The 25,580-nt window shown below is 41.5% G+C and overlaps 1 protein-coding gene across 5 annotated transcripts in view; it reads right to left on the reverse strand.

Moving 5' to 3' along the window:
- Positions 1-25,580, reverse strand: part of C2H8orf34 (chromosome 2 C8orf34 homolog) — a 235,140-nt gene that overhangs the window by 120,228 nt on the left and 89,332 nt on the right. For all 5 annotated transcript variants that reach the window (XM_075920568.2, XM_075920572.2, XM_075920569.2 and 2 more), the window contains 2 exons: positions 24,978-25,150; positions 11,481-11,647 (listed from right to left, as the gene is read on the reverse strand). In XM_075920568.2, coding sequence (XP_075776683.2) covers positions 11,481-11,647; positions 24,978-25,150 — 340 coding nt within the window. The remainder of the gene's footprint in view (positions 1-11,480; positions 11,648-24,977; positions 25,151-25,580) is intronic.

Below are 25,580 nucleotides of genomic sequence, written 5' to 3' on the forward strand. Positions count from 1 at the left end.
TTTGTGGAAGGAAACTCCAATCCGTTTCTTTGATAAAATGTAGATTTTTTTTTTGTTGGCCCCTGCCTCCTTTCATGCCAAAGAATGGCCACTAAGCAACTGAAGGCCCATCAGCATTGTTTACACCTGGCTGAGATGTCAATTTACCCTTTGTCAATCAGGTTTGACCACTCCCCAGATTTATCTGGAAAACTTATTTTTGGTCATGGTCTCAGCTTATGTTTATAACTACATAGATAATGCTGCTACCTGCATTTTGGTATTATATAACTGATTAGTAATTTATCCTCCTCCTTCCCTAATTTGCTTTCCAGAAGAATTCTTAGATATTTATATGGCCCAATTATTGTCATGTGAACATTTCACAATCTTTAACATATTTATCTTCCCAATACTCATGTGAGATAGGAAAAAATGGTTACTTACGTCGTAACTGTTGTTCTTCGAGATGTCCGTTCCGTCTAGGTGTGCGCGCACCCCGTGCACAAGTTCCGGAAGCTTTTTGCCCTTAGCAGTGCCTGTTGGGCCAGCAGGGGAGCCCCCTGGAGTGGCGCTGGTATACCTTAGCATTTAACCCCCTGCTGGCCCTCTACCCCCTCAGTTCCTTCTTGCTCGAGATTCTGACGAAGGTGGAGGTGGGTGGGATCGAAATGGACATAAGCAACACAACTCGAAGAACAACAGTTACGAGGTAAGTAACCGTCTTTTCTTCTTCGAGTGCTTGCTTATGTCCAGTCCGTCTAGGTGATTCCAAGCAAAACTCTAAGGAGGTGGGGTCGAAACCTAGAGTGAAATGGACTGCAGCACTGCCTGACCTACCGCTGTGTCCTAACTAGATCGTTGCATGATGGCATAATGCTTGGCGAAGGTATGGACCGAGGACCAGGTGGCCGGCCTGCATATGTCCACAACCGGCACCTTGGCTAGGAAGGCCATGGAGGAGGGCTGGGCCCTAGTTGAGTGGACTATGATAGGAGGGGCCACCCTCCCTGTAATATCATAACAGGTCTTGATACACAATATAATCCATGACGAAAGACACTGAGCTGCTACCGGGGAATCCTTCATCTTGTCTGCTATGGAGACAAACAACTGAGTGGACTTGCGAAACGACCGTGTCCTGTCTAAATAAAAGGCGAGAACCCTCCTAACGTCCAGTGAGTGGAGTGCCCTCTCTTTCTATCTGCATGCGGCTTTGGATAGAACACTGGCAGGAAAATCACCTGGGACATGTGGAACAGGAAAACTACCTTAGGGAGGAAAGCCAGGTGGGGGCGCATCGTCCCTTTGTCCCTCGAAAACAACATGTACGGGGGTTCTGAGGAGAGGGCCCGCAGCTCAGAAACCCTCCTTGCTGAGGTAATGGCCACCAGAAACTCTGTTTATTCATTATTTTTTCTTGGATCCTTCACTGGGATTTTTCACTCTTCCAGGAGTGTAGACAATATGGGTATGTCTACACTACCCCCCTAGTTCGAACTAGGGGGGGTAATGCAGTCATACAGAGTTGCAAATGAAGCCCGGGGTTTGAATTTCCCGGGCTTCATTTGCATAAAGCCGGCCGGCGCCATTTTTAAATGCCGGCTAGTTCGGACCCCGTGCCGTGTGACTACATGCGGCACGGACTAGCTAGTTCGGATTAGGCTTCCTAATCCGAACTAGCTGTACGCCTCGTGGAAGCCGCGTGCATGAAGCCTATCCGAACTAGCAGGTCCATGCCGCATGTAGCCGCGCGGCACGGGGTCCGAACTAGCCAGCATTTAAAAATGGCGCTAGCTGGCTTTATGCAAATGAAGCCTGGGAAATTCAAATCCCGGGCTTCATTTGTAAATCCGTATGACTACATTACCCCTCCTAGTTCGAACTAGGGGGGTAGTGTAGACATACCCTATGAAATTGTACTTTGGTCCACTCCACAGAACATGCTAGATACTTTTATCTAATAGCGTGGGAGACATCAACATCACACAGCAAGGATGAGCAAGGATGCCCATAACTTCATGTTCTTAGTGCTGACACTTCTATCCACCCTCTCATTTCCTGCCCCAGACATACCAGTCAGGACAACAGTAACAGTTGTCAGGTCCTAATTCTAAACATAAAATCTGTCAGGGTATATCTACACCACAGTGTTATTTCAAAATATCTTATTTTGAAATAGTTAATTTGAAATAGCTTATTTCAAAATTACACATCTACACACAAAATGCGTTTCGAAATATCATTTTGCTATTTCGAAATAGCACGTCCACACTGAGTGGACACTGAATTGCATTGAAGGCCGGCCGGAACTAGGTCCAGCAGGGCATCAGGTCAGGAGTTTATTTGTGTGGCTGCTGCCTGAGGCTATCTGAGGCTTGTGCTTAAAGGGACCCCCACCTCAGGCAGCCGGTTCTCAGCTTTCTCTGCTTGCTTGCCTACCTCAATGAGGGACAGCAAAGCATTCTGTCTCTGTGTACTCTGGTTGCCCTCACTCGGGACACCACAGCATTCTGCAACATGGAGCCAGAGCTGCCCCCGGGCACTCTGGTGCTTCTCATGAATGCGTTGCTGCGAGCCTGGCTGCACTTTCTGCAGGCTGCCATCCAGGAGGTCCATCGGGGGGCTGTCAGTATCCAGGAGGCCCTGCGGGAGAGCTTCCACCCTGAGAAGCACTAAGAGCCTCCCTGGTCTGCCCCATTGGGGGCTTGTGCCTCATTCCTCCCCCACGTTGTTCCACTTAGTCTCCCTTCTTGATGTAAAATAAAATACATGTATTTTCATGAACGCAAACTCTTTATTTAACAAAACTGGGGGGGCGGGGATGAAACTGGTGAGACTGGAGAAAGGAGGTGGGAGAGGGAAGGAGAGAAGGTGGGAGAGAGGAGGGGGAAACCTGGGAGGAGGGAGATGGAAGAGGGAAGCAAGGGGAAGAAGGGGAAGGGGAAGCTCAGGGCTCAGGGTTGGGGGTGACATCGGACCAACTTGATTTTCATGTGAACCTGCTCCCGGTTCGAAATTAGCTGACACTTAACACTGAATTCTTAGGTGTGTTGTAATCATTTAGTTTCCCATTTCTTTGTTTGTTTTACTGTTTCTATTTAGTGTGTTCCTGCTAATTTACACTTGTTTCAGCCCACACAGTATGTTTGGCATCATATTTTCCTGCCCCTTCACTCTCACTGAAATCAGAACTGAGAGTGTCTATTTTTAATAGTTTTATTTCCATATTGTAAGATGACTACAGCCAAACTGCATGTAGAATACCCCCTCTACTCCATCCTCTCATTACTCTACTTTAAACTTGGCCACTGTTCAAAATTCAATTACATTCCAATCACCTAGACCTCCAAATATTTCAAAATTTTCTTTCTACTTCCTGCATTAAATTACTATTATATAAAGGAATCTGGATATGGATTTTCCATTAAAATTCGCTAGGTCAGTGACCAGACATTGTGATCCACATGGTACTTTTCCATAGGAGAGTAACCAAGCAACCAGGAATCCTTGTGCCCAACTTTCACTAAATTAAAATGGCATTATTCTCTCAGGGCTAACAGAGAGATGAGTTTGGCCCATGGTAAACAGGAATGTAATGAAGCCTTTAAGAAGGAGTAAATGTATGGGGAATTTAGAATCCATCCCCGTGTCAATGCTTGTCCATGTCCAAGGAGGGTCCCCCCTTTCTTAAATGCCAGACCTCATTCTTTCACCACCTCAGCTTCTGAAGTGTCTGTGCTACCCTAGGGTATTTTCATTGCCAGTACTCTTGCTGTCTGACCTTTTCAGGGAGGTTGCAGATTGCTTCAGAGAAGCTGCAAAGGAATCAGGGAGTCATTGTGGATCACAAGCCAAGTATGAGTCAAGAATGTAACACTCTTGCAAAAAAACCCTCCCAAACATCATTTTTAAGAGCAGGTTAGATAAACATCTGTCAGGGATGTTTTAGATCATACTAAGCCCTGTCTTGAGTGCAGGGGATAGAACTAGATGATTTCTTGCAGCTCCTTCCAATTCTACAATTTTATGGTTCCAGATATAATTTAAAAGTGGATTTCTCCATGAAAAGACAACATGCCACAAAGAGTCACTTATCTCCTATCATCATTGCAAACAAAAACCCTCTGAGTCCCAACCACATATTACAAACATTAAAGGAACTTTGCAGTGCCTGGGTTTGAGGAAAACTGTAGTGGAGCACTTGCTCTTTCCTTCTGTCTGTGGCTTTTCCGTCACATTTTGTTCCCCTTTGTATCATGTGGCAAAAAGAACCATCTAACCTCGCATTATTACCTCATCCTTTTCAACATACAATATACAATTTTCATTGTCAGAGATTGTTTGGGCTGCAGGAGGAGGTACAGGATCTGGGCTGTGGGTGTGAGCTCTGGGGTGGGGCAGGGGATGAAGGTTTTGGCGTACAGGAGTGTGCTTGGGGTGGGGCAGGGGTTGGGGACTGGGCTTTCCCAGGTAGGAGGGCCCTTTTCCCTTGCCACAGCAGCTCTGTGCTGGGAGTCGGCAGGGAGGGTCTCCTTCCCCCCAGCAGCATCAGGGCTTGTGGAGAGATCTCTCTCCCTGTTGCAGTCCTGAGCCGCTGTGTGGGACTTAAAAGCCTCTGCACAGGGCTCACAGGGAAGCTACACATCAAACGGCCATACGGCTTAATGGTAACACAGGTCATGGCTACACTGGTATAATGATGGTCCATGCCAACTGACTTGGGCTTGCTGGGCTCAGGATAAGGGACTGTTTAAATTGCAGTGAATATGTTCAGGCTTGAGTGAAGTAGCGTCCCAGACCCTGAGCTTCAGCTAAAGCCCTAACCTCTACAAAACAATAAGACAGTGCCTTAGCCCTAGCTTAATTCAGCTGGCATGGTGGGTGTCTAATTCCAGAGCAGACATACCTATAACTAATCATTGCTGATGATTTACCTTATTTCCCTCTCAGCATTCTTTTCTCTAGATTAACTATGCCCAGTTCTACAAACCTTTCCCCTAGATTCTAAACATCTTATCTTTGCTGTTATTTTTCAGAGGCTCTCCAATTGGTCTATATATTTATTAAATAATGGCACCCAAAACTGGAAAGATTATTCCAGCCTTACCAGTGTCAAACAGAGTGGAACATATCCTATGTACAATATACTCCCGTTAATATATTAAGAAGGGTAACTCTTCACTTAACCTTGTAGTTATGTTCTGAAAAATGTTACTTTAAGCTTAATGATGTTAAGTAAATCCTCATAAGAATTAATGTAAATGGGGTAGGAGGTTGTTTCCAGGAATTCTGTTTTTCAGCAAACAAAAGACAGTAGATATATGTGCAGTTTACGTTTTAAACAATTCAGTACTTAAAGCAATGCTGATTGTGAAGCTTGGTTGAGGTGATAGTCAGAGTGTGGAATATTTCTCAGGGAAAGTCTTGCTATTAAATGATGAGCTAGAATGTGGCTGAGCCCTCAAGGCTTAACATATTATTAATGTAGCCTCACACTATTGAGGCAGTATGTACTGAGGCACGAGGGAAACACAATAGATGCACAGCAGTGGCTCCAAACACTTCCCTGCAGAAACTGAACATGATGATGGACTCACATTATCCCAGTGGACTGCACCAGCCTCTCCCCCAAACAGTGCGTACACAGCTGCACGGTGCCAAGGGACGTGTGTTTGAGAGAGAGAAAAACACACTCTGCGTGAGAGAGAGAAATGTGCACTGCCCTCTGAAGTACACTGAGCTCACGTCAAATACACGCTCCTTGTAAGCAGACCAGAAAGTCGAGACATAAGACTGTGTAGCTGGGATTTCCTGCTTTGTGGAGATGGAGTATGGAATGAACCCAGGAATGTATACAGCCAGATCATCCCCAGGTAAATTCTACACATTTTAGGTAAATTCTACACATTTTCCCCAACCTCATGGAGAGCAATCATAGGGTGTGAGAAGATGGACAGAGACCGGGACCAAGAATGGATTGACTACAAGAATCACATCCTCCCAATATTACAGTGATTACCTCCCTTCCACCCCAACTAAAAAATAAGGGGGGAAAAGACTCAGACTTTTATCTTTTTTGCAGAATTCCCTCCCTGCTATCGATCCCAGGATCATAGGGTTGGAGGGGACAACCTGGGTCAACTAGTTTAACCTGTAAAAAGAAACACGATTTCTATAGAAGTATAAAAACAACCTGATTCTCTTCATTCTCAAAATATAGTTAAAAAAGCTTTGGTGTTTACTTTCAAACAAACCTATATATATGGAAAATCAATAATCTTAATTGTTTTTCATCTTCTTATCAACTCATGCATAACTCATTTCAGCTCAAGAAAACTAATAACTTTGGCTACCAAGAAAGCATATTAATCTTCTAGTTTTCCTCTGCTCACCCCAGTCGCTTGCAGAATATTCAACTTCAGTACAAAATTCATTTTAATGTATCAACGCAGAAATGATTTAGTGAGTGAATTGCAATGCTGTAGTAAATGAAAATCAAAATAAATAATTTTATTCTAAAGCTTATAGTTTCTTGACAAAAAGACATTAGAATTCCTAACTCAATGGAGAGAAACAGGCAACTTGTATTTACCCACTGTATCACAAGCAAGATTTAAGATTATTGTAACTGAGACAGAGAAAACATACTTTTTCTCTTTATTTTTTACATTGTACTTTGTATATACACTGTCACTGTTCCCCCCTATAAGCAGATAGTGCCTGATACAAGGCCCACTCAAGTCAATGGAAAGATTTTAAATTAAGTACATGACATGTTTGGATTTTTGGTTAGTGTTCCTTGTTTTAGATCTCAATTCATTATCAATCTGAATGCATTTTTAACTTTTAGTCCAGAGTAGTCCCATTTACAGCATATCAATGGGGCAACTCACAATTTAAAAAAAGGAACCAGATGTGTAGTTCTTTGCAGTATCATGGCCTTAATGAGTTTTTACATATTAGTGGGGGAGGGGCAGGCAATTGTTAAATCTCAAAAATCCAAAAAGATATTCTATGGCAGATTTAGCACCTGAAATTACTTAACACTTTTAAAAAATGGGCTAGTTTTCAAGTGGATGGAATACCTTTAAACATTAGTCTTTCAAACTAGTGTATTTGGTACCAGCTGTTGAGGATATGACATCCAATTGAATAGTTAAGGTAACTGTCAAATACTATATGAGGTCAAAAGTTATATTTTGAGATGTTTTCTTGCCTTACCCATTTATACATGAAACAAAATAATGATTTACCTATCTTAGCCATAAACATACAGACCACAGATCATTTTTTCACACAAAATTTATCATTAGACCCTAATAAAGCACTGAAGTGCTCTCCATTTTGTTTTGGATATCTCTGTATAAGATTTAATACAGACTATCCATGTAGAAAACATGATAACGTACATCATTTTATTTGTGTATTCCAGAGGCACTGAGACATCACTCTCCCTCTGAATGGTCTCTGGGCCTCTGTGTTACAAGTCCAGTCCTACTAAAAAAGTCCAGATTTTTCCAATTCATCTCAATCCAACATAATGAAGACTGTGGTGCGACAGCCTGAGTCTTCAAAGGACTATCAATGCCTGCCTTCACCACTATGCAGAAAAACATGAAATCCAGTTAGAGTAGGTCTACAATGCGGCATTATTTTGACATAAGATATTTTGGAATAACAACTCCCAGAATAGCTATTTCAAAATAGCACGTCCACATTACAAATGTCCATCAAAATAGCATAGATCTATATTGATATAGCGCATCCACACTATCTACTGACATAATGAAAACCAGCTGACACTTAAAAAATCAAATATAATTTCCCCAGGGAAAAAATCAATGTCCCATTTATGCTAGCCATGTATTTAAGTGTTATAATACAGTAACACTGTAATTGTGGATATGTTAGATGTTGGATTGTACAAACCACATCTCTAGTGAGTTCAGTAACATCTATTTAGGAAGACGAAGTATCTAATAGCCAAAGTACTTTTGGAAATGATTATTTCAAATTCCCCCTTGCTTTGGGAAGTGATGTGCGGGGGCAGGGGGAAGGAAGAGGATGACAGACAGCAACATGAAGCATAAGGGCTACGGAAGCATAGGGGAACAGCTGGAAATACATTAGCAAAAGCTAAGGGAAGTACCACATGATAGGTATATCTTCCATGAAGTCCAAATTTAGAACAAAAGAGATTCCAATTTCAAAGTGAAATGTGTCCACATTTATAACCAGATATCTATTATACACCCTGGCTTCTGGTTACATCAACAGATTAGCAGATCTGGTGACTGCCAAATAAATATAGTGATAAGATGCCATTCATCAAAGAGAAGACACTACATAATATCATCATAATTTTCAATTGTCTCTGGAATCACATGCACATTGAAATCTCCAATTCCTCACATAATCTTACCTGAGTTGATATTTCACTAAGAAAGATATTTACTACATTTTTTTTAAATCTGATGGATTGCTCCAGAGATTTTACATTCCCCCCTCATGTGTTTTTCCTTGTCTAGTGTCATACACTAAACAATTAAAAAGCTGAAATGATGTACAGTGAATGTGACTGTCACACACACACATAAATCTTTGAAAATGTAAAAGGTTACCTTGGAGATAATTCATATAATAAATTACATTCCAAAACTGCAGTTTGGAGTCTACAGTACTGCTTACTTTTTAAATATAAAGGGTGCACTACACCTCATAATTACTGCTTTCAAGATTGGAGGATTATTAAATGGAAAATTACGCCATCACAGAAATGTGATCAGTCATTTGACCATTACTTCATAATTCACTGGAAATTAAAGCATATACATCCTCAGCAATACTGAACAAATGTTTATCCTTATAAAAACTATGAAATAACCTTTTTGACAACACTTATGTCAAGAAATGTGAAAATATTATCAGTCTACCTAACACTGAACGTAAAGTATATGTGTCCTAGAAGAGTGATATGAAACTAATAATTCTACCACTTTCCAATAATATATACTAAAGCAGGACACACACCATAGTATACTTGACTAAAACATGATCGGGTACTAAACAACAGAGTCACTGTGCAGCCATGAGATGGTCATGTTAAGTTCTCCCTTATTTTCCTCATCTGTAAAATGGGAGTGGTATAACTTAATATCAGAGAAGTATTGTAAGGATTAGTTAACAACTGGGAAGCAATTTAGAAGGAAAAAACCCTACGGCTATTAGCAGCAGTGTTACAAAACAAAAGAAATAAGCTATACTTTGTGAGATCAAAGCATTTATTTTTAAAAAAGAATTTGTATTCGTTAATAGTTCTGTTGCTGTGCAACAAGCTTTACGCAGAACTGTTAGGATGGAGACAGATTTAAGAATCACACCCAGATCTCCTGCACAAAGCACTATTACTATGAGATCAAATCCAAAGAAAAAGCACAAGTAACATTAAGCAAATGAATAGTTGGACTAAAGTCATTGGGACTATTCACATGCTTTTTTATCCTTATTTTCTTAAATCATTATGTACCAGTGAATATTCATGAGTATTTTGTTCTTGGGCATGACGGTTCACATTAATAGCTGTTTTCCACTGTGAGCCTCCTAATGCATCAAAATATGAAAATAAATAAAAAATAGCTAACTGAAAATTATGGCAAAGCATTAATATTTTTACTAAAAATACAGTATTTTTCATATCTTTTAAAAAGCTAAAGATGCATTTTTGGTGAACATGATCTGAAAGGATTTTAAGCTGCTCTTTTGTGTTTCTTAAATGCAGCACTGAAAACATCGCTTTGTACCATTAACTGAGAAATAAAATTAACTCAATTGATAAGAAATGGGATTGCAACTGCAGATTACAACATTAAGGGGTATAAGTTAACAATTAAGCATATATTAAGGAAATAAAATGGTTTATCATTTAAAAGTTTGGAATTTAAGTGTGCATGCACTTTTGGCACATGGCCAAGGACAGTGGAGTTTAAGCAGGTAAGGTCTGACAAAGGACATTCAAACAGACATGCTCAGTCCAAAACTAGGGAAGGGTCACAATCCTGTAATAGTAAACGCCCAATATCTTCCACAGGCAAGTCACAAAAATGTACTACTTAATTCTTAAAAGCTTGATCTAGTTCTTCAATTTAAGGATTTTCTGTTTTCTCTGAGTGTTTACTTCATTATATACACTGTATCTATCCAGGTACCATACTTACCTTCAGCAAATCCTTCACAACACCTACCCATTCCATGGAGCTGCAAATCCACATCCACAACATAATGATTTGATGGAAACACCATAATGAGCCTGCCCCATTCCTGCACTTTTCCTTAACCTGGGGTAATCAAGCTCAGTAATACAATCTCCCTTGTAAATTAAAATGGTACAGTGATATCAAAACTAGAAATTACAGTATATGGGAATTATATATTAAATCACCATGCAATGTGCACAATGTAATAATGAAGTAACTGCAATATAATTACAATGCAATCATGTAATCATGGAGCCACAGTTTATAAAGTGCCGCTTGTCCTTTTATTTTCAGATTGTGCTTTATTCTGTAACTCAGATTTTTCCCTAAACTATTCATTTATTGTAGTGCTTTTAAAATATAAGGTTTTACTGTTTGTAAAATGAAACACAAAGAAATAATGAAGTCAGTGGTTCCTTTTGACTATTTCAAGCCAGAACATTTTTAAAAAATGGAAGAAAGAGAGTAACTATCTTGTACTATTCCCTTCCTTCACTTGATTGATAGTAAATAACTCCAGAAAGGCAAAGGCCCAAGAGAGCCAGAAACTCCATAGAAGTGGGGGGAAGGGGTGCCACTAGTGCCGGAACCATAGCCCCATTCCCACTTGCTTCTCTCTGCCCCATCCCTGAATCACTCACCTTTAAGGCATATAAAAAGATGTGGGACCATAGTCCCCAACACCACCCTGTTCCAGTGCCCCTGCTAAGGAAACAAACTTCTAGAATATCATTTAAAACACAATATAATCAACTGGGAAAATATCATTAAAACTACTGCAGTAAGGAGAATTTATATTTTTCGTCTATTTGCAGCTAGAATACATCATTACTTTGACCAAATTCCCACTGAAGGCAGGATTGGAATCTAACGAGGTAACAATTAAAAACAGAACACATGTAAAGCGACTTGTCAACTCTATCCAGTACCTTTGTTGATGAACTTTTAAATGTTTCCTTTAGGAACAAAATTATGATAGCTTAAACACCTGAGACTTTTGGTATTTTACAGTATACTGATGCAGCTAGAGTTCACCCTAAATTGGACTTAGAGTTAGTATTTCTTTCCTATATATATTTATGTTATTGATGTAAGTCTGCAACAGCTCCATTAACTTCCATGAATCTGCTGTAGATATACATCTGTATTCCAAAAAGCAGAATTTGGCTCTATCATGTTACACCTTATACAGTATTAGAAACACTATGGAAAAAATTACTTGCATGAATTAACTGTTTCAATTACCTAGCAGTTCCATCGCATCATCTTCATTGTCAATATCTTCTTCTGTCACTGAGGGAGCTGTGCTTTGGACAGAATCAAAAGAGTCCTGGGAAAGCATAGCAGCCAGTAGCTTCTTATGTTGCTGTTGTTGCTGTTTTAATCCTTTGGTCTTCGGCTCCATCTTTAAACTGGTTGGGGGAAAGCATAACTTCCTTGTAACATTACTCTCTCTACAAAAAAGTACCTTTACAGCAGCCATTTCACTCACAATGAGCAAATGAAACCATTTAATTAATAGACTTTCTTCTTCTATACAAACATCTATATAGAAATTCTGCCTTCCTCTCTAAATACACTGATTGCCTGGCTCCTCACATGCAGCTATGACTGCTGTGAAGTTCAAGATAACAGACCACAAATTTAAACATCAGGAAGACAGAGATAAAGCAATGCAAGTGAAAGATTGAAATTCTCACCAACATTGGCCTGACTAGTCTGGCAATATCAACAACATCCTGCATCACAAACTTAATATTAAAACTTTCAAGGGTGGGGAACCATTTTTGGGTCAATGACCCACAGAAAAATGAGTTGGGGCAGCACACAAGTGAGAGCAAAAACAAAACAAAACAAAAAACTCACAGATGTGGCCCTCAACTGAGAAGGAGAAAGACACTCCCCACATTGCCCTTGCACATCAGAGCATAAGGGGGGAGGGCCAGAATAATAGACTTTGTGGGGCAGCAGGGGGGCTGAAGCACCAAAATGGGCTTCCCAATGCGGGGGCGGGAGGCTGAGCCTCGGGGGACTGAATCCAGGCAAGACGGGGACTGCATCTGGCTTCTGGGCCTGAGCTTCCCTCCTCCCCCATGGGGAAGTGTCTACACTGCAAATGTCTACACTGCAATCTTTAGTCCCCCAGCCCAAGCTAATTGAGGCTCTAATACTCAGTTTCATGGGGAAGTTATTGCAGTATAGCCAGTGGGACTAACAAACTTGGTGGGCCCCTGGGCCAGGAGGGGAGGGTCCATGCAGCCAGAAGGAGTGAGGCCTCAGGAAGAGGAGGCAGGGCTGGAGCTAGCTTTCCCCAGGTGCCTCAGCACTGCCCGCAGAGCACTGTGCCTATCCAGGCAGCACCCAGTACTGCCTGGAATACGTTGTGTGGGACTCTGGGAATCATTTTAAGGGTCCAGATCTCCAGCCACTGCTGCTACTGCAGTAGTGGTAGCTGCAACCAGGAGCCCCAAGCCCTTTTGAATCACAAGGCCTCAGGGGAGTTGCCCCCTTTCCACACACACACCCATCATCAGGCTTGAATGTCGCTGTATATTGGCTTCCTTTCCCACAACTTTCTGTCTGATCCATTGAACCTGTTGTAAAGTCAAAAAGAAGGAGGAGAGGGGGACTATCTTTTATTGGGAATGGGAATAGTACAGGCATTCCTCGGGTTACGTACAAGATAGGGACTGTAGGTTTGTTCTTAAGCTGAATTTGTACGTAAGTCGGAACTGGCGTCCAGATTCAGCTGCTGCTGAAACTGACCAGCAGCTGACTACAGGAAGCCCGAGGCAGAGATTCTCTGCTCCAGGCTTCCTGGAATCAGCCACTGTTCAGTTTCAACAGCAGCTGAATCTGGACGCCTGGAACAGAGCAGCTGGGGCGCTGCCGGGTTGGTCCCGCAGCACCGCTCCTCGGCGCTACTGGACCAACCCGGCAGCACCCCAGCTGCTCTACCCCAGGTGTCCCCAAGTCAGCTGCTGCTGAATCTGATCAGCAGCTGATTCTAGGAAGCCCGGGGCAGAGCAACTCTGCCTCTGGCTTCCTGTAGTCAGCTGCTGGTCAGTTTCAGCAGCGGCTGACTTGGGGACACCTGGGACAAAGCAGCTGGGGTGCTGCCGGGTTGGTCCAGTAGCGCCGAGGAGCGGTGCTGCGGGACCAACCCGGCAGCACCCCAGCTGCTCTACCACAGGTGTCCGCGAGAAAAGCCTGGTCTGCTGGGGGGGGGGGAGGGCGCACTAGCTGCGCCCCCCCCCAGCAGACCAGCGAGACGCGGGCGGCAGGACCGCCCAGACGCGCCACGGTCCCGCCGCCCGCATCCTCCACGGCTTTGCTCCGCTGTGCCCCCTCCCCCTCCAGCAGACCAGGGAGATGCGGAGACGCTTTTCTCGCCCCGGAGGACGCGGGCAGCGGGACCGTGGCGCGTCTGGGCGGTCCCACGGCCCGCATCCTCCGGGGCGAGAAAAGCCCCGTTTGTAAATACGGATCCAACATAAGTCGGATCCGCGTAACTCGGGGACTGCCTGTACTTAGCATAACAGAGCCTCCCAAACTTGATTGAAGGATGCTAAGCACTACTGTATCACAGATAATTAATACCAACATAAGTCGATGTAATTGACAGATCACTAAAGCAACTCTTCTCTTTTTGACAATATATATATATATATATATATATATATATATATATATATGATATATATATAAAATAAAATATGACAGGCGATAGAGTAATAGAGTAACTATATCTTAAGTCAGGGAAATCATGCTTGAAACAAATAGTTTTCATATAAATTAAACTTTTATGTATTTTTGCAGGCTCAAGCATATGAATTTTCATTTTTGGAGATTATCTGCACTAGTCTCCGTGTTTGTGGGGTACAAATTTGCATATATAAATAATTAGTTATATCCTACTATGTAGGTATTCAAATATCAAATCGCACCAAGAAAGCAGATATTTGTGACCTTTGAGTGGAGGGATTTAGATCTCCAATTAACTAATAACACAGTCACAAAAAATATCTTTTAAATATCAAACCTATTTATGTTTTGACACACCTTGTGGACCTTGATTATTTACCTAACATTTTCCCCACTTGCAATCTCCTGCAAGCTCATGCTTTGTTCTTATTCACTGCTCCACAAATATTGTCAAAGATTTGTCAGTCTTATTATATGCTATTACCATCTCTCCACGGCCTAGTCATTTATACCTCTGCTATTTTGTCAGAGATTCCATGATGTCTAGTAGTATCTAGTGCAATTGTACTCACAGTTTAAAAAAAAATTTTTTACAGAATTTTACTTCAAAGGGCACTAGAACAAGCCATAAATGATTTACATATAAAACTGGAAAAAATCATACTAGCAGTAAAGCTAGTTTGTGGAAGAGATGTCTTATTGCTGTTATGTCAGTTTCCCAAGTGGCAACTCTAGAGAAGGCATAAAACCCCACAGTGTATGGTTAAATAATCATAACCATATAATTTTTATGTCTGTATTTTCGCAGTTTGCAATATACATCATATTCCGCTGATAAAATGTGAAAAAAATCAATATTGCTAGTTTTGTAAATAAAAATATATACTTTCATTAAACAAGCTTAAAAGAAATACATATAATGTATTTCAGTTTTAATTTTTAGCTCAGCTGGATCTGTTTAGAAGAGAATGAAATATAAAGTATCTTGCCAGTATGACTGATATGTCTTAAGACAGTGGTCCCCAACCTTTTCAGGTTGGCGGGCGCCAGGGGCCGTAAGCGCCGTAAGCACCGCGGGGCCAAGGCCGGGGCTGGGGCCAGGGCACGCGCGGTGCCCCCGGGGGTGGGGCCAAGGCTGGCCCGCGGAGCAATCTGGGCTGGCAGGTGCCAGCCCCGGGCACATGTAAAGAGCCCGGCGGGCGCCATGGCGCCCACGGGCACCAGGTTGGGGACCACGGCCTTAAGATATAAATATATATTTTATAGCTGGTGATCTTCACCATAATATTTTTACTCACTTAAGTATGAAAAACAAAATACTCACATTTTTGCCCTAAAAAAGAATTATGGACATGGCTCATAAAAAGATATCCAAAATTGGGTGGTATTCCTGCATGATTTTTTACATGTGACTCAGAGTAAAGATTCATATCAATATACGGTATCAAAGAAAATATTTTAATTGGGCACATGCAAACATGTGGTAAGGATTTAGGGAGTATTGATTTATTTGCAGATAATCTACTACAGATCTAGAATATCCTCTCATAATGCCTATACAGGCAGTCCCCGGGTTACGTACAAGATAGGGACTGTAGGTTTGTTCTTAAGTTGAATCTGTATGTAAGTCGGAACTGGCGTCCAGATTCAGCCACTGCAGGGGGCAGCCTCGTTCGTAACTGCGGATCCGACGTAAGTCGGATCCGCGTAAGTCGGGGACTGCCTGTACAAAGCTTAGTCACATGAACACCTAGCAATCTTTCTACGGAATGGACTATCCCTCTACCTCAAAATTAGAGATAGCATATAGCTATGCGGGTAATATATTCAATCTAAATTAATACATAGCCCCAAAGGTTTTTTCATAACCCAGTGTTTGTCCAACATTAAACGATATAAAAAAGGTTTAGCGTGTGATATAATAAAGAGCCTATACCCTGCTTAGAACACACCATTAAAAATCCTGTAAAACTAATTAAATACAGAGAAAAAGAAGGAAAAATAAAGTGTTTGAAATATAAAGTATTAGTTAAGGCTTTTATTTTTAATTGCATTGCTCATTCTCTTTCCCTTCAGCTGGAGAGAGCTTTTAGTAGGAAAAAAACCCTTTGTCTGATAATCTGGTTAGGCCATGTCTACAATGACAGATTTAAAGTGCTAGTAGTTACAAAGTACTAGCTGCTCATAGAGCACTGCAAGGTGTTGTAAAGCAGGCTTATTCTGTCCATAGCCTTCGCGTATAGCCCATCCTGCCACACAAGGCCCCTCACACAAAACCCAGATACTCAGAGGAGCATGGGCAGCACAATGCAGTTTTGTGAATGGAATTTGATCTTATAGGCATTCTGGGACTCACAGGCGCCAAAAAAACAGGGAGGTGAGCATGACTAGATAGTGCTTACAGATAAGCCTCATTTGACCGTAGCTTGACCAGTCTTAGGGGCAAGGGAAAAAGTAAACATAGGGTAATAAAACATAATTGTCTTACACTAACTATGCCCCATCTGGTCCTGTCCACGAGGGGATCACGCATACATCACGAAAATTCCTATAGGGCAGTATTGTCATACTACCTCATCACTAGCCTATCAGGCCCTGCCAAATGCAGACCCTAGCATGGTACAGACACCGAAGTTTTGTATAAAAGACCCTCAATCCCTTTGTTCGACGGAGGTTACGTGTATTGAGGGCACGTGTCTTTTTTTTTGCCCGGCTAAAGGATTGATCACCCTGAGGCTGCCTCCCCACCCTTCGAATCAAATATAGGGGTGCACGAGTCCTGAGTATGCTCCGAGTTCTAGTTTGTCTTTGTGTTATTATCGTTGCAGGATTTGTAAGTATTGCTTAAATTTATTAGTTATTGGTTTAGTTAATAGTTAAGCTGTATTAATTATATCCTATAATCCTGTGAAGTATAAGTAAGTCATATTAATTGTATTGTATAGATAGTGTGATTTTGTGCTATGTGAAAGGGTTAAGCTTTAGCCCAGGTATTAGTGTTAGAAGAAAAACCTTTGAGTTGTCAACTTGTAACAGTAAAAAATCAATGACTAACTCCACCAGCTGTCCTAAAGTGACATTGGAGGGATTGGCTGTGGGTGGTTCTTTTATTATCATTATTTTGGCTTTGTTTTTTGTATTTTTCATTTGTATGAAATTAGGGATAGTGATTTGATATAAGTGAATTGTAATCAAAGAATTGTAATCAGTTGGGTATAATTGTGCCCAAGCTTTTCTACGCTGTAAAAGTACTGAGCAATTGCTAGTTTAAATACCTACTTGTTAATTGCTGGTTTTGACCACTTAATAAAAATCATTTGTTTCACCATCATCCAGTAGTTTTCACTGGGTAGTCGGCTTTAACCCTTGAGGCTCCCATCACATCACTGAACAAGGTGTAACACAAGGAAACTGCGCTACATGTGTTGGTGGAACATGTCTACATCAGAACCTCTTGCAATGCCATAGAAAGCAGTGCATTGTGGTAGTTATCCCGCTGTGAAACAGGCTGCAGGATGCTTTGGGAAGGGTTTGCAATGCTGCATGGAGCAGTCAGCATCACATGGTGCAGGTTTCCCAATCTCATTGCTCTAGGGTCATCCTGCTACAAGGACAACTGCTGTTCAACAGCAGGAGAAGGGGGGGAGTATGTCTGGGTCAAGTGTGCTACTTATGGAGGGTTGGGGAGGTAGTAATACCCCCTTGCAAGTTTGAACCCCCTGAATTTCATACTTGAAGTCTGCTTAAAGATGCATGTCCTGACTTCAGAGGCAGTTCTTAAATACAACAGAGTTTGAGCTGCTCACAGCTTTGCCCTTAGGGCAGAGAGTTTTTTATAAAAAAAGGAAGGCAGGGTGATTAAGAATAATAAAAGGCTGGGCATTCAAGTAATTGAAGGATCGTTAAATCATCATGAAAACATTGCTGGATTCTCCACTTAAAAGATAGGAGGAAAAAAGAGTAAGAAAGACTGTTATGCTGCTGGGATTTGCATTTGGGTTACTTTGTTAAACTTACAAATGTTCTTGAAAAAGGGGTGAACAGGGACTAATCCAAAGCTGACTGCAAAGAGCTACAAAGGCATTTCATAAAATTGGGTGACTGTGCAACACAAAGGCAGATGGAATTCAGTGTTGATAAGTGCAAAGTAATGCACTTGGAAAAATATAATCCAATTGTAGATACAAAATAGCTGTTACCACTCAAAAAAAGATCTCGGAATCATTGAGGATCGTTCCCTGAAAACATCTGACCAATGTGCAATGGGAGTCTAAAAACTAAAAAGCTAACAGAATGTTGGGAATCATTAGGAAAAGAATAGATAATAAGACAAAATACCATATTGCCTCTACATAAAGTCATTGTATGACCATATCTTTAATACTGTATGCAGATCTGGTCAGCCCATCTACAAAAAGATATATTGTATTTGGAAAGGATACAGCACCAGAAATGATTAGGGGTAAGGAACAGCTTCCATCTGAAGAGAAATTAACAAGACTGGGACTTTTCAGCTTGGAAAAGAAATGACTAAAGAGTGGGGGGATTTGTTAGATGTCTAGAAAATCATGAACAGTGTGGAAAAATAGAATAAGGAAATGCTATTTATTCCTACACTAACATAACACAAGCTGACCTTAGCTGACCTAATTAAATTTATAGGCAGCAGATTTAAAACAAACAAAATACATTATTTTTTTACAGTCAACTTGTGGAACTCTTTGTGGAAATGGTGGAAAAGCCCAAACTATAACAGAGTTCCAGCAAGAACAAAATAAGTTCAAGGAACATAGGTCCATCAATGGCTACTCGCCAGAATGGGCAGGGATTGTGTCCCTATCTTGTTTGCCAGAAGCTGGGAATGGGCAACAGGGGATGGATCATGATGATTGCCTCTTCTGTTTATTCCTTCTGAAGCACCTGGCATTGACCACTATTGGAAGACAGGATACCAGGCTAGAAGGACCTTTGTTCTGACCCAGTATGGCCATTCTGATGTTCCTATATAGATCTGCAATGTATCTGACCCCTTGCTGTAACCCATTAGGCCCCACTCCCCTTCCAGAACTGAGATAGAGCCCAGGAGTCCTGAGTGGAGGGAGAAGCGGTGTGTGTCTATCTCCACAGAGTTAGTAACAAAGTAAGAATATACATTAAAATTTTAAGGCTAACCATAAGAACAGCCATACTGGGTCAGACCAACGGTCCATCCAGCCCAGTATCCTGTCTGCCGACAGTGGCCAATACCAGATGCCCCAGAGGGAGGGATCACAACAGGTAATCCTCACATGATCCCTCACTGTGCGCTGAGTGAAGAAAAACTTCTTTCGTTTGTTTTAAAAAGTGTCCCTTAAGTGACTTGCCACAAGATGTCAGAGTATGTTAGTGTTAGAGCTGAGTGGGTCTAATATGTATTTAATTTTCTTTATTTTATATAGAAATTAGATACAGTGCTCCTGTCAGTTAAGTGCTAAGTTATCTGACAAATAAGGAGTTTTCCAGTACCTTGGTAGCCCCTGGATAGAGATGATGTGTGGAGGGAGAGGACGGATGGGGTTGGTTCTCCGCCTCCCCATTTGGTGCATGGCTTCTACTGAGCATGCTCAGTAACACTGCTGAAGCCTCTGTCCTCTGTCCATGCTTTCGCTACCCCCCCCCCCCCACCCCATCACAGCATGCATAGGTCAGCCCATCTACCAAAATCTGAAATGGCTCCCCTGGACAGGGTGTGAGAGGAGCGGAGGCAGGATGAAGCAGTGTGTTTTGGGGGATGTCAGCATGCTGTCTTTTAAGTTCAGTAAGTAGCAGGAAACAACCCGTCCTGGGGCAGTGGAGAGGAAACCTTAACATCTCAGCCCTCCGCCCCGGCTCCCTCCCCAGTTCTTTGCACAACAATCAATATCACACTCGCTCTCACTCTCTCTCTCACACACACCTGACTCTGCACCCTCAGCTGGAGCTTCACCCCCCTTTGTGCCCCAAGTCCTGATTCCTGGCCCATGCCCTAAACCCCTTGGTCATAGCCCACAGCATCCTCATTCACCCCAAACACCTCATCCCCAGATTGACTTCAGAGACTGCACTCCCAGCCAGAGCCCTCTCCCCCATTCTCTGCCCAACCAAGAGTACATTCCTGCCCTCCAGGACCATCCTCCCACATCTTGAACTGATCATTTATGGCCCCACCCCAGAGTACAAACTCCCAATTGTGCAAGTATTCATGGCCCACCATACAATTTCCATGCTGAGATGTGGTCCTCAGGCCAAAAAGTTTGCCCAGCCCTGCTCTACACTCTATTTTATGCTGAAAGGGACAGTACAGAAAAGGGGAGTGAGGTAGCAACTGAAGGGAGAGACCCAGGAACCAGTTTTTCTAGGCATTTGTTCATTCCCCTAGACAGAATGCCATAAATTAGGTCTAAATGCTTCATAAACTGCTCTAAGCCATAACAACCTACCCTCTACACTGTGTGTGGCTACAGCCTGAAGTGTCAGAAAGGCTATCTGTGAAGGCATTCAGGGGTAAATGACAACAGTGACAGCCATCCCCCCAGTGACTGGAAATACTAAAAAAAAAAGAGCCTGCATCTTTGACAACCAGGACCTAAATCTGCAAGGATTAAACTTCTGGATGCTCAGAATATTTCACAATTCTTGGGGGAGAAGGAAATACTAAGACAAGAGTTTGGGTTAGTACTCTTAGTACACAGCACTCTTATTTCGGAATATGCTATTCTAAAGACATATTTCAAAATAGCTTATTTCAAAATAGAGCTTCCACACTACCAGGAAGCCTCAAAAATAGTCTGAGGCAGGCTCCCCTAATGTGGGCATGCTATCTCAATTTAGAGCCCCAGGATGCACTGGGGAGAAATTACTTAGAATGGTTCTGAGGAGGAGCTATTTTGAAATAGCAGCAGTGGAGCTATTTCAGAAGAAGAGTTATTCTCGTGAAGTGAGGTATACAGAAGTCAGAATAAGACATCCGTTATTTAGATGTTATTTCGAAATAACAGAATTGCTATACAGATGTTCGCTTTGTTATTTTAGAATAACATTAGTTAATTAATAAGTAATGTTATTCTGAAATAATGGTGCTGTGTAGATGCACCCTTAGTTAACAAGCTTAGCATATGTAGGTACTGGTAATGAATGGCCATTGAGCTATCAAAAACTGTCTTCACATTTTCTTTAAAATTACTTCATAATGTTTATAAAATCAGCTTTTATCAGGTTTATGCAGAAACAGACATTATGAACTATGAAATGCTTCCCCTTTTTGTTATAAAGTGAATTGTGACCAAATGACTGTAGGCTACAGTTTACATTAAATAAAATCATTTACTGTAATTTAGATGTTACAATCAACAAAATACTGATTAATAGTTTAATATTTCATTAATTGTAATTAGCCTTATAGATCAGAGTATGCTGCTCCCAGTACTTACTGAAGTATTATATGTATATTTAATTAAAAGTTAATTATGTAATATTTTTTACTTGAAATTTACAAGTTAACTTTGGCCAACAGACATTGCTGCTTATAACAACCAATCTTGTACTGGTATTTATGCTTATTTTTATAAATAACTTATTTGAATATAGAAGATATGTGATTTTAATACCAACATTTTACAGGTCTAGCTCCAGACCCTGTCACTTCAAAGAGGCTGTAAACTAGCTGAAACTAGCCCCAGTGGCTAGGGGATAGGGCAGTATTCTGGAACACACGAAGATAACAGTATAGTTCACAATACATGAGGAACAGCCTGTATACACTGTGATAGTGTGAATGGAAAGATGTACTAGGATGTGTTGGGGGCAGGCAACTGAAGGAACTCACACACAAAGTATGTAAAGAGGTAGCAGCAGCTATTCCAGCTCAGACTAGATGAGCTCACTTGGAAAGCCATACCCCAGATTGGTGGAATTAATACCTTCTTCCCAGGGGAAGCACATATAAAAGGCAGGGGGAGACAAAGCCTGCCTGAAAAAGACTAGTAATGCAAGGAGCAAATGCCACAGATGTTGCATGGGTCACCTCCCTTAGGAGGCATGCCAGCCTGCTACCTTTGGAGCACCAGAAGCGAACCTCCCTAGAAGTAATGGGGCACTGAGACCGGGACCATGTTCCTGTCCATGTTCCAAACTTCCGAGCATTCATTTAAAGGCTAGGTAACAGAAAAACAGCTTTAAATCACATAAAGTTGTTTATTTTTCTTTTCAAGAATGGAAAAAATTGTGAAAATGTAATTTAATGGAATCCCTGGACACTTAGGTGCTAAACCTTCAACAACTCTTCATCATTCCTTTCTATATAAAATTAGGCTTCACCAAACCCTAAGATTTCTCCCCCCATTTCAGGCACTAGATACTTGTCCTCCCCACCATATGACAATGGTGACTCCATTGCTTTCCTCACCCCATTAAGTGTTTAATAATATCAATCACAATTCTCCCCAACACTGTTAGCAGCCAATGCTTATGATACAAAAATTCCTGTATCTTTCTTCACAAATAAAAATGTTCTTTGTGATAGAGATGGTCTCCTTCTTTCTATCTCTAGGTGATGGTTAGAGAGCAGAGGACATCTTCCACCTCCTTCCCCTGAGGAAAGGGATGCAGCATCCAATGTTCTTATCAACACTAGGAACAGAGTATTTCTATTATCTGATTGTGCTGCTGAACAAGCAGACACATGGCTGCAAACTAGCCCCAAAAATGAGCTGCAAGGTCCATTACTGCCACTGCTACTGCCCAGCACCACAACCCTAAAGTTAATGTTGAGCAGTCAATTGGAGCTCAGCTTTTTTCAATTCCTCCAGTATGAAGCCGGCAAAGTGAGCAGATCATTATCATGTATTTCTCTTTACTTGACTTTGTTAAGAATACCAAGGGATGCCCATCTGTGGTAAAGCTGAGTACCCTCCCATCAGCACGGAATAGGTTAAGGAGACCCTTAAGACCCATATAACCCCACCCTGTTATATCTGCAGCCAGGCCTGGAGGGGAAAGAAAAAGAGAGAGCATGGCTCAGCTTGGGGTTGACTGGCAAAGAGGCAAAACCTGGCTACCTCCCTACATGAGGGAAGAATTGCTGGCCTGCCACCTGAGGCAACCATAAAAGCCAACCACTGTTTTCCTGTCCATAAGAGATGAACAAAGAGGCCTAGAAGCATCAGGATGATGGAGGTGTAGAGACTTTGTGAAGGCTCCAACCCAACCAAACTTATGTCTGCCCTGCCCAGATGAATCTGGGACAGCAGCAGGACACCATATAGGGTCTTCAAGAGAGCACTAGTAAGAGACAAGTCACCACAGGAACTTGGACTATGGGGTCGTGTCCCAAACTGAAGAGGCAACAGTAGGAAGTAGTTCAGGGCAGTGGATGTACACTTTCCACTGGAAGGTCCCCTACTTAGGGGGTGACTTACACAGGACCCTGAGCTGGGATGTGATGGAGAGGGAGGGCTTGGGTCTCCCTAACTCCCACCTTGCCTTAAAGACTAGAACAACTTGACTACAGAGGCAGAAGACAGGAAGCCAACTGCTCTACCAGACTGACTAACTCTCTAAGGGCACATCTACACAGCAGGGCTAAAGCTAAAATTAGCTACGCAACTTGAACTATGTCAGTTGTGTAGCTTAAAGTAAAAATAGCTTATTTCAGCTTTTGGCACTGTCTACAGAGCAGGAAGTCCAAGAAAGAGCACTTTTCCTCCGACTTCTCTTACTCCGTATACTATGAAGTAAGAAGTCCTCCAGCTTTATGTCAAAATAACTGCTTGTAGTGTAGACATGGGCTTTGTTATTTCGGAATAACGTCAGTAATTCTGAAATAACGCTGCTGCGTAGACATAGCCTCCGTGTCGTCCTACCATCATCCTCTGCAAATGGTAACCATTCCATAAATTATGCACACACTAAACAATACAAAAGGACTGCCGATAAATGTGTCAACCAATCCCTTCTACCAGAGCCTGAGAAAAAGGGGGCGGGGGAGGGAGGATTTTGCAGTATGACTGAAAAATTAATAAATCCAGGAGCAATTTGAGGAGCAAATTCTCTACACAAAGGAATTCTCAAGGCCATAGTGAGGGACACACTTGCAGATATTTTCAAAGGGAAAGCATTGCTACCCACGTAAAAGAGGAACAGACATGCATTTGCAACAGTCTATGTCCTAATTTGGTCAGACAAAAGACACAGCCTTTTCTCCTTAAGAAAGTAAAAGGAGGACCTAATAACAGTAGAGGCACCATGGGATATACCATTGTACAAGATACTGTACAACATTAACATCTGAAAAAATATAAGCACGAATCGCTTTTGGAAAAAATGTGAATACTTTCCCTTTTATTATAAACAGTCCACTTTTGTCATTATAATCGTGTAAAATATTCTGCTTGTGAAAACTGAATCATTTTCTGTGATTGAAGCACATTAACAATCTGATTTTTCCCTCTTCAGCTAAGTGATAACGGAGTACAGTGAGTTATCAAAAGCTCTGAATATAATGTTCTCCTTGAAAAAGAACTTATTAGTACCAAGATGCTAAAGTGAAGAACCGAACATGAGAAAAAAATTGTGGGGAGGGATTTTTGTGATGGTAAATCCTGTAATAATAGAGAGGAGCTGCTGTTCCCCATCATTTTTCTTTTAAATAAGAATAGTCATATTTGTTCCTATTTCTGTAGGATAGAATCAGCAAACAGCTATAACAAAGCACTGAGAGAAGAAAGACAATGTGAACCGTATCTGCTGAAGTACCAATAAAAAATGCTAAAGCCATGTCTCAATTCTGTATACACACACACACTTAACTTTATGCAGGTAAAGTTATGGGGATACCAATGTGCATAAGCATCTGCAATATTGTGTCCAATGTAATTAAATATGTACTACATAGACCCTGGTACACTGTATGGGAAAATAATATGCTTCATGTTCTAGATCCTTAAAAGTGGATATTGTACAATTTTTAGAAGTTAGATAGATGTTCTTCAGGAATCATTAACTATAAAAGCAAAACCTCACCTTCCTCCAGGACTGCTGCTGCTATCCTCACTATCCCATTGTTCATTTTTACTTCTTGGTACTGGAGGTTGCAACATCTCCGCAGCCAGTGGATCTGCATCATTCTCCTCACGACCAACCCATTCTCCAATCACACGAGGTTTCAAAAGAGGAGCATTAAAACCTGTTGTGTCCTGAATAGAAACAAAAGCCAAAAACAACTCTATGCTGCCCTTTCTCAGTCATGTTTATAAACTGGAAAAGGGGAACAAAATACAAATGTATTGCTTCACCTCATGTATTGATCCTTATTGGAATAGTACGGGACATTAAAGAGTCAAAAACCTGATCCAATGCCCACAGAGATCAATGAAAAAATTCCCATTAACTTAAATGTGCATTGGATTAAGGTTCTTGCTCCAGAGAGGTGTTGACCATTCTAGTGCTCAGAACAAAATTAGAGCTGAGTAAATAAATTATTTTGGGTTCAGTGGCTAAGCCTATAAACAAAACAAAAAAATGCTGAGAATTGAAAAAAATGTTTTGTTCCATATGGGATAATTTTCTGTTTGATTTTTAGTTTCATTTTGTTTTCAGGTATTTCTTTTCCCTACTTAAAAATAA

The sequence above is a fragment of the Pelodiscus sinensis genome, chromosome 2 (assembly GCF_052426305.1).
Source record: "Pelodiscus sinensis isolate ZL-2025 chromosome 2, ASM5242630v1, whole genome shotgun sequence".
Lineage (NCBI taxonomy): Eukaryota > Metazoa > Chordata > Testudines > Trionychidae > Pelodiscus > Pelodiscus sinensis.